Here is a 9,878-nt window from a genome sequence, read left to right on the forward strand (position 1 = left end):
TGTAAAATTTCATTGATTTGTTTGTCAAAGTTAATATTATTCTTCCACACATATATGTACATATATATATTTTATTATATTTTAGCGATACTGTTTTTTTGTTACCAATGAACTAACCAAATAGCAAAAATTCTACCAGCAGACAGACGGTCAACAAAACAAAAGAAAAAAATGCCCGCAACATTTGGTCTGCTATTTAAGCATAATGTACTTATTGAAGTAGCGCTCTGGCGTCGCACGTTATTTGAAACAATTACTGTATTAATATTGCTGGTAATAATACTAGTTAATCCCATATCATATACGAAAAGTTTGCTGTACAGCCGTCAGTATAGCGAAGATGATCGTGAGATTGTGTCCCACAAACTGGATAATATTGATTTACTGAAGTAAGCAGCACAATAAATAATCATAATTAACTAATTCAAATCCATATTAGGAGCATTGTAGATTCAAGACGCGAACAAACCAAATTTAATTTAGCATACTGCCCCAATTCGGTGTTTGCCAAGCAAGTGGCCAATGCGGTGGCCACCAGATTGGAATTGAATACGACGATCGCTTTTGAGGATAGCGATACACTGCAAAATCAATTCGATCAACGCACCACATTGGCGGCCATCGTATTTGAGGATACCGATGCCAATTTGGAGACTCCACCAAAAGTTCTATCGGTTTCCATACGCTTCCCAAGCGAGTTTCGCACATTGAATTCTTTTCTTACCGAAGATCGTTTGTGGCTAACACGTTGCTCGGGCTTTGTGAATGCCAAACGTGATAATGTTGAGGAGAAAGAACTGTATCAGGATATCTATATACGCGAGACATTCTTGCAGATTCAACACCAGGTATTTATGGAATGGTTGCACCAGCTGCGTGCGATTTATCCATCGTCATATACGGAACCGGCTGTGGAGGTTTTCAATATACGTCTCAAGGTGCCCGATGAGCGTTGCTCCTCAATTGATGTGTACACTGTGCCATTGTTTCTCTTCAACTTCCTTTATCTGTTGCCCTTTATCAACATCTTAAGGGTAAGTTGCTCTCATTAATTCATCGCATCTCTTCTAATCTCATTATTTTTGGTTTAGAATATTGCTGGTCAAATGCGGAATAATGTTTTCAGCCATCAATGGCATTATGGCTACGGTTTTGTCAAGCAGTATTTGTGCCTCATTCTGGTGTTGTTCATTCGTCTCATCATACTCAACTTTTTTTATGGTACTGGTCATTTTTGTAAGTGTAATCATACTGAAGCTGTGATACCCGGTAACCAATAGATGATAGGCTAAGTGGCTGGAAAACTTTATAACCACGAAATTATGTGACAATGTGGTTCTCGGTTTGTCCGTCTGTTCATTCACCTAGATCTCAGCAACTAATATGTGTAGAGCTATCAAATTTCTTGTGAAAATTTTAAGCCAGTTTAAGTACTATTTGAAATATAGCTAGTCCAATTGTACTTGCTATACATTGTCAAAATTTAGACTATCCTATGTAGCACAAATTTCATCAATTGGTTATCGGATATCTCTGTTTATCATCTTGCTAACAATCTTTTTTGTGCAGATAGTCTGGTCCGTGGAGACTCACAACGTCCAGCCGTTGGTATTCTTTGGCATGCTGGCCTTCATGGTGATCTTTACCTTGGAGATGATCATTACAGCACTGGCGATTGCCAAGATCTTTGGTAATGGAATGAATGCGGTGCTCTGTGGCATTGTGCTGTGGCTCTTTAACTACGCGATTTTTGGCGTAATATTGCGACGTTATTGGGATCAACATGGCAACTATATATTTCTCATACTCTCGTCATTTATGAGCAATCAAATACCCTACTGTATGCAAATGTTTCAACGTTCTGTCGAACAAACACATGTAATTCATTTTATGGATGTCTTGGCACTCTATGTCTCCGCCGTGTTCAATTTGCTGATCTTTACATTGTGCTTTGTTCTGTTGCAATGGCGTATGCCTGGCCGATTGATCAGCAGCCGTGTATGTTACAGCAAACGTCGCAAGAAAATGAACATGGATGTGAACATCTATCTGGGTCGATCGCCCAGTTGGCATAACTTTGAGTTTGGCGATGTGGGCAGCCAAGAACTGTTGCGACTCCGTCACATTTATACGATACAAACGGACACAGAACGCAAAGTGCTGAAGAACATCTCGATGCGTCTGTATCGAGGGGAAATCTATGTGCTATTGGGACACATTGGCTCGGGCAAGCTTAGTTTGTTGCGTGTCATGAGCGGAATCAAATATCCCATACGTGGCACTGTGTTTTTCAAAGGAGCTGATATCTATGATAATCTGGCGAATTATCGCAAATATTGCGATTTTCGTGCACTCGGAAATGGGCTATGTGATCATTTGACTATCGAACAGACGATCAACTATCATGTGCGACTAAAGTTCGACACGAATAGAATGGATCGCTATAATGTGGAGCGTAACAAATGGATCGATATACTCGAGGCACAGATCAGTAATCGTCGCACACGCATCAATCGATTGTCGACAGGACAGCGGCATTTGGTTGGACTTTGCTGTGCTTTGGTCACCGATACAAAAATCATACTGCTGAATGAGCCGACAGTGGAGTTGTCGCCACGGGAGGCGCAAATCTTTTGGAGCATCATTGCAATGGAGAAGGAGCATCGTGCGTTTGTCGTGGCCACCAATAGCATCGATGAGGCCGAGGCTGTTGGCAATCGCATTGGCATACTCAGCATGGGAGTCTTAGAGGCTAGTGGCACGCCCTTTTTTCTGCGTGCTAAATTCAGCAGTAGCGTTGAGCTGGTAAGTTATTGATCGAGAGTCGAGCGTATTCTTATGGAACTTCCTTTGAATTGCAGACATATTTGTCCATCTGTCTGTCCATAGAGATCTTAGCTGCTACATGAGCCACATAACATTTCGTGACAATACTCTTGTTGTTTTCAAAAATCTTCAGCGCTTTTGATCGTCTTCATAAATCGAAAATGAATCATCAATTTTAATTGCTTCCTAAGAAACGAAACGAATTTTTTATTTTCTTCGAAAAATATGTTTTGTATTCTTTAAAAATAGATTGTAAACTTGCTAATATTGTTCACATTGTATTGTGCAGGTGCTGATCAAGAAGCCCCATGTGCCGGATACGCCAATAACTGAATTCATTTCGCAGTATATACCAGGTACTGAGCCTGAAAATGAAATTGGCGATACGTTGACCTATAAAATCGATGCTGTGCATCGACCGCTACTACAAAAGATGCTCATACATTTGGAGAATAATGGCAAATCGATGGGAATCGAGAATATACGTGTTGTGGGCTCCGAAATGTCCGATATCTACATGAAATTGGTCACATCGTTTCGTGTGCAGCAACAGGTTATACCCGATGTTAGTAAGTATGCGCTGCTCTGATCGATCCAATTCCACCGTCAATAAATTTACATCTTGTCTTCAGCACAAACATTCAAGTATGCGGTGGTGTCGCGCAAGCAACTGCGACGTCAGCAAATTCGCGCCATGTTCTACAAGAAAATGATCCATTCGGCGCCCAACGTGTGGCCCATCATTATGATCTTCGCTTGTCTGATACTCATTGTGGCTATCACACGTCTCGCCTTTGTTCTCGATGTGCCCAATATGCGTACGAATGTCATACCGCTGGGCTTTAAGGGCGCCACAAAGAATATAAAAAAGATACCAAATATACGTAAATGTGGCTACATTGACATCACATCGCTGGCTAAAACGCCAGCGTATCGTAAGGTCATCTCGCCGTCAAAGGTCTTTGGGCCGAACTCATTCGATTGCGCCAAGGGCAGCTATTGGGACTATCTGAAGCAAAAGACCGAGCTGCACAGCTTGGGCGCCATTGAGTTGGAGAGCGACCAGAAAATACACGGCTATATCAGTCAGGATTCATTTCATTCAGCACCCATGACGCTTAATCTGCTGCACAACATTATACTTAGGTAAGACAAAAGTCATCTTATAAACTAATTGAATATTATTACCCATAATAAGTTGATGTTCACTATGATGGGGTAAAATTTTATTGGCTTTTTGTCTCCAGAAAATGTATGTAATAACCAAAAGGAGGTATTTCTGGCCCTATAAAGTAGCCGAGACGATACATCCATGTCCGTCTGTCTGCCTGTCTGCCTGTCTGTCCGTCCATATGAATACCTAGATTTCAGAGATAGAGATATAAATTTGTTTCGACAGCACTTGTTATGTTTCCACGAAGATGAAGTTAATTTAACATTTTGGCCACGCCCACATCTGCCCTCGCAAATCAACACAAATCAAATAACAAGCGCAGTTTTGAAGCTGTTATCGTGAATTTTGATACTTACAATAATAACTATAGTATTTATAGTTCCTGAATGTTTGGTTGTGGTCAGAAGTTATTTATGAAATTTTGTTGTACGAGAAAATGCACCTACTTACTGCGGGTCTTAGAAGCTTTGGCTACCTTATTAATATAGCAAGTATAGCATTTGGTATATTTTAGAATTTTTATGGTGTATTAATTTAGTAGATTTTAAAATGAATACAGTAATGCTTTGCAAACTATTGTGTATAATGAATGTAGTATTATATAAATATACCAATTATAAATTTTGATATATTTGTTTTTTTTTTAATTTTTTTTTATTTTTTTTTATATTTTTTTATATTTTTTTATAAGAAAAATAACGCACTGGGTAGCGGATATTTCACAGTCAAGTATCCATTTATTTTAGTATCGATTTGTATATATTATATTTGATTTTATTAGTGGTTGCTCCATCATTGTCCATGTTCTCTCCATATTTGCAGATTGACATATCCAAATGATGACGATATTTACACGCTGGTCGATAATCATCCAATGCCCACATCTTTGATGATGAAGATCAATCTAATCGACAACGAGGTGGCACACATCGTAGCACCCTTGGCTATTGGCTGTGTGCTGCCATTGACCGTATCGATGTTTATACTGCCGATGGTTGAGGAACAAAAAACGCAAATACGTGGACTGCAGCTGATCGCTGGCCTTGGCCTGGACATCTATTGGGGCATCACATTGTTTTGGGATTACATCACATATTTCGTGCATGCGATGATTATCGTCATTGTTGTGGCCTGCACATTTATTGGACACTTTGGTGGTTTCGAGAATATCCTTCTGTTGCTATTGATTGCCGTTTATGGAGCGGCGGCATTGCCGATTACCTATGTGCTTTCGATGTATGTGAATAAATCGATGGTGAGAGCATTTCTCGCCTCGATCATGTTCCATAATCTGACCGGTTTGGTGCTCTACATGCTTTATTGGGATGTCGCGAATAGCAATGTGGTCTTCTTCTATGGCGCTTGCCTGTCGCCGGGATTTGCGCTGCTCGATGGTATCAGCAACATTTACATACGTTGCCTCGAGGAGCAGCATTGTCGTGCCAAGTGTTCGACCATCGAGAATTGTACGCCGGAGAATATGCATGAAATGGTCCCGCATTGTGTTTGTATGTAGGAATTCAAATTGTTCGATATTTTGCATATATCTTCTATTATTTTTTTGCTTTGCTTTGCTTGCAGTTGATACTTATTTCAAGTGGTCAGGTCATGGCATACTGCCGTCACTCTTATTTATGTCGCTGGCTGCGGTTTTTACCCTGTTCCTCATCTTCTGGATTGAGCTGCATCGCAAGGAGAAGAAATTTCATTCATCTAAAGAGTAAGTGCATTATAGATCATTAAACCTAGTTCAATCCGAGTCACAGACTTGATGTTTTATTTTAATTCATGATATTTTCTACATACTTTCATTTGTGACTTCTCTCAATAGAATAGGTAAATATAAATTGGATAAATATCTTATGAGAATATCAAATATATTGGACTATATTGAAATTCCTATTCTGCTAAAGGAATTTCCGGATTCCTATGCAGACATGTATGACGTGTATGACATGCATGACATGTATGACGTGTTTGACGTGTATGACATGTATGACATGTATGACATATATGACGTGTATGACGTGTATTATGTCATACATGTCATACAATTCCCGAAATTCCCTCTTCAATTGAGGTAATATAAATAATATAAACGCAATTCGCGCAAATATGACATGTATGACGTGTATGACAAGTATGACATGTATGACATGTATGACGTGTATGACGTGTATGACATGTATCACGTGTATCACGTGTATGACATGTGTGACGTGTATGACATGTATGACTTACATTTCATACAATTCCCGAAATTCCCTCTTCAATTTAGGTAATATAAATAATATTACGCAATTCGCGAAAATATAACAATAATTAATACACATGTGTGACGTGTACGACATGTAAGACGTGTATGACATGTATGACATGTGTGACGTGTATTACATGTATGACTTGTATGACATGTATGACGTGTATGACATGTATGACATGTATGTACATGTCATACAAATAATATATGACATGTATCACGTGTATGACATGTATGACGTGTATGACATATATGACATACATGTTATACAATTCCCAAAAATCCCCTTTTCAATTGAGGTTATATAAATAATATAACGCAATTCGCGAAAATATAACATTAATTTATACACATGTATGACGTGTACGACATGTATGACGTGTATGACATGTATAACGTGTATGACATGTATGACGTGTATACCACAATATTTTGCTTTTATTCAAAATGGGTAGCGGGTATTTCATAGTCGAGCACACTCGACTGTAGCTTTCGCGAATTGCGTTTATTTTATTTATATTACATGTATGACCTGTATGACCTGTATGATTTGTATGACATGTATGACGTGTATTACATGTATGTCATACATGTCATACAATTCCCGAAATTCCCTCTTCAATTGAGGTAATATAAATAATATAAACGCAATTCGCGAAAATAGAACAATAATTAATACATATGGGTAATTCTCTGAGGGATGTCGCGTGCGACCAGCTTTTCAGTTACAAAAAGAAACATATTCTGAAACAATTTTAAAAATAAGTAAAGGTTATTTTTATAGCTCTAGATTAGTACTTTAATTAAAGCTAAGAATGGTTTTGGAATTTTTGTTTTGTTTTGTTTTCTGTTCTGATAATTGCAAAAATTAACAAATTCGTACGCAAATCCAAAAAATGAACGAATTTATATATTTTATCGTAAAACAGAATAAGTTACTAAAATCAATCTTAGCTCTAAAAATAGTGCTAATCCAAAGCTTTAAGATAAACCTTCACTTAATTTTAAAATTGTTTTAGTTTATGTTTTTTTTTGTCACTGAAAAGCTGTTCGCATGCGACATTTACCAGAGAATTACCCATATGTATGTACAAGTAGGACGATGTTGCGAAAATCATAATGAACAATAATTCATACATATGTACATATATTAACTATATTATAAATAGAAAGAAGGATAGCGATACCTGTTGGTATCTCTTTAATTGTAAATAATTATCAACGCTAAGCAATAATAATCAACAGTATATTAATCGATTTTGTTCCATCTCTATAGTCTGCACAATTTGCGTTCTGTCACATATCCGTTCGATGACAGCGATGTGGCCGATGTTAAGCAGAAGATAGCCGCTGCTGATATGAGCAAGTGCAAGCAATCGGTGTTTCTGGTCGATCAGGTGGAAGCCAAAATACCCACAAAAAGCAACCGCGTGAACACAGTATCGTTTGCGCTCAACAAGTAAGCTGATCGATATACTTTTCTTTATGCTGATCGATATTTTTGATTGCTGTTTGTTAGGTACATGAGCATGGGCATCTTTGGGCCAAAGAACTCCGGTAAAAGTCATCTCATCAGACAGCTGGTGGGCATCGATGGCTTTGCCTTTGGTGAGATCTATGTGCGTGGCTTGGACTTCAAATACGATCTGGATACGATTCGCGGCTATATTGGATATTGCCCACAGGATCATGGACTGCTCAATGATTTGACGCCCCGCGAACACATTCGTTTGTTGTGCATGATACGCGGTGTGGCGGAGAAAAAAATCGGTGAAAAAATGCACGATTTATGCCGCATGCTCAACATGACGGGCTGGATGCATCGTCGTTGTGGCGCTCTTACGGCTGAGAAGCGACGCAAATTGAATGTCGCACTCTCGTTAGTGGCCTACAATAAGATCTTTGTGCTAGACGAACCCACAAGTGGAATGCCATCGACGACGCGTCGAGAAATCTGGAATATCCTACGTTATTTGCGTTATTGCGGCAAAACGATTATATTCTCCAGCAACGATGAGCTCGAGTGCAAAGTTCTGGCCGATTTTATCATACTGTTTCAGGATAGCGAAATGTTGGCCATTGGGAGCTTGCAATATCTGCGCTACAAGTACAGTCACGGCTTCTATTTGGAGGTGCGATTGGTGCGCGATGGCAGCACCATTGAGGAATCGGAGGCCAAGTAAGTGAAGTGTCATAGCTTTCTTTTATTAGCAGAGTTAATCGCAATATTTTCTTTTATAGTTTGCGTAAGGATGTGGAGAACTTGTCAAGATTCGTCAGTTTTTTGCATGATAAATCGGAATTGGTGTAAGTAACTGTTATCGATAATATTTACTACATTTAAGTTTAAAAATGGATGCTATATTGGAAAGTCAAGTCTAGTACTTTATAATAGTTCTTCGCAAAGTATTCAAGTTTAGGTATAAATATCATACGCCTTGGAAAGACTTTTTGATAGCATTTTAAGTCTAGTAGATTGCGATATTTTAGCTAGAAATACGTTAATCCGGTTCAAACTCGTTTGCGTTTGTTAAATTTGCGGCCCAGCTTTGACTTTGAACCGGTTCAAATTCGTTTGCGTTTGTTACATTTGCTTCCAAGATTCGACTGAAAAATATTGAAACGTCTAGTATAGTCCTCATATGTAGTTGATAAAGCTTCGCTTTTCCACTCTTGATCACTCAATCTAATCGTTCTTCCCTTTTGTGGCAATAGCGGTCGTTTGCATAACTGGTTCAAGTTCTATATACCCGTGGGCCACATTGTCTATTCTTTTCTGTATGGCGCCATGGAGAAGAATAAGGTGCGTCTCAATGTCTACGACTATTGCATCTATCAATCAAGCATGAACGTTGTCATTGCCCAGGTGCAGGACACACGCGCCGAACTCCGGGGCCGTCAAGTGGAATCCAATCTACCAGAGGAATCCGATCCACCATTGCCAATAATCAAGTCAATGACAGAGAGAACATCGTCGTCAAGGCCGCCAACATCAAATGCTTAATGATGATGTGTAGTATAATAATTTTCGTAAAAATACAATTTACAAATTTGCATTGTTAAGTTAGCTGCGCTTGCGTTTAACCGCAGTGTCTGGCAACGCTGGCAATCCAAACTCTGTAAGCTGCGATTTCTCTTGTGCAGCGTATTCAAGCTTCGTCATAATAAACCTGTCTTGCGGTATTGCATCGACGCGTGCTTTATAATGCTTTGCTTTGTGACTGGTTTTTATGTATTAAAATATATTGCTCACCTTTCCCTTTACGTTTTGGGCTTTGATAAGATTTCATTCATTTTGAAATTGTTGGCTAAGCTTTTATTTGGCCTCTTTGCCGTCTGGTATCATGTGCCTTCGATAGCTCAGTTGGTAGAGCGATGGACTGTAGTTAATAATTAATGTAGACATCCACAGGTCGCTGGTTCGACTCCGGCTCGAAGGATTTTTTGTTAAAATTTGTATTATTGCAAATAGTATTTCGCTTACTTTATTTTATCAAATGGAATAAACTTCGGCAATTTCATTTACTTTGTTTAAATTAAAGCGAAACGTTTAACATTTTGAAATTATATGTTGACCTCCTTATTGATGTGGTTTCGATAACGCTTTAGCTAAATTAT

The 9,878-nt window shown here is 38.7% G+C and overlaps 1 protein-coding gene and 1 non-coding gene across 3 annotated transcripts; both read left to right on the forward strand.

Annotated features, from left to right (window-relative positions):
* Positions 1-31: 31 nt before the first annotated feature.
* On the forward strand, positions 32-9,478 carry LOC132794994 (phospholipid-transporting ATPase ABCA3). 2 transcript variants are annotated; one of them, XM_060805375.1, is made up of 12 exons: positions 37-389; positions 440-1,034; positions 1,092-1,236; positions 1,574-2,805; positions 3,116-3,395; positions 3,459-3,972; positions 4,823-5,508; positions 5,582-5,720; positions 7,537-7,719; positions 7,780-8,439; positions 8,502-8,567; positions 8,976-9,478. In XM_060805375.1, the coding sequence occupies exons 1-12, from the start codon at positions 172-174 to the stop codon at positions 9,262-9,264; spliced, it is 5,007 nt and encodes a 1,668-aa protein (XP_060661358.1). In that variant the 5' UTR covers positions 37-171; the 3' UTR covers positions 9,265-9,478. The 2 variants fall into 2 exon arrangements, with proteins under 2 accessions (XP_060661359.1, XP_060661358.1); XM_060805376.1 differs by lacking the exons at positions 4,823-5,508; positions 5,582-5,720; positions 7,537-7,719; ... (1 more) ...; positions 8,502-8,567; positions 8,976-9,478 and having other exon boundaries at positions 32-389; positions 3,116-3,391; positions 3,459-3,668.
* Positions 9,479-9,609: 131 nt separating this feature from the next.
* Positions 9,610-9,700, forward strand: Trnay-gua (transfer RNA tyrosine (anticodon GUA)). The gene is given in 2 exon segments: positions 9,610-9,646; positions 9,665-9,700. It is a non-coding gene; the product is annotated as a tRNA-Tyr (tRNA).
* Positions 9,701-9,878: the final 178 nt, after the last annotated feature.

This window comes from Drosophila nasuta, chromosome X (genome assembly GCF_023558535.2).
Source record: "Drosophila nasuta strain 15112-1781.00 chromosome X, ASM2355853v1, whole genome shotgun sequence".
Taxonomy (NCBI): Eukaryota; Metazoa; Arthropoda; class Insecta; order Diptera; family Drosophilidae; genus Drosophila; species Drosophila nasuta.

What these genes read in the sequence shown, in the direction of transcription:
- LOC132794994 (XM_060805375.1), top strand. Translation starts at nt 172, where the DNA reads ATGCCCGCAACATTTGGTCTGCTATTTAAGCATAATGTACTTATTGAA. An exon ending in GATAATATTGATTTACTGAA is followed by an intron (nt 390 to 439) that starts GTAAGCAGCACA and finishes AATCCATATTAG; the next exon opens with GAGCATTGTAGATTCAAGAC. An exon ending in AATGGTCCCGCATTGTGTTT is followed by an intron (nt 5,509 to 5,581) that starts GTATGTAGGAAT and finishes CTTTGCTTGCAG; the next exon opens with TTGATACTTATTTCAAGTGG.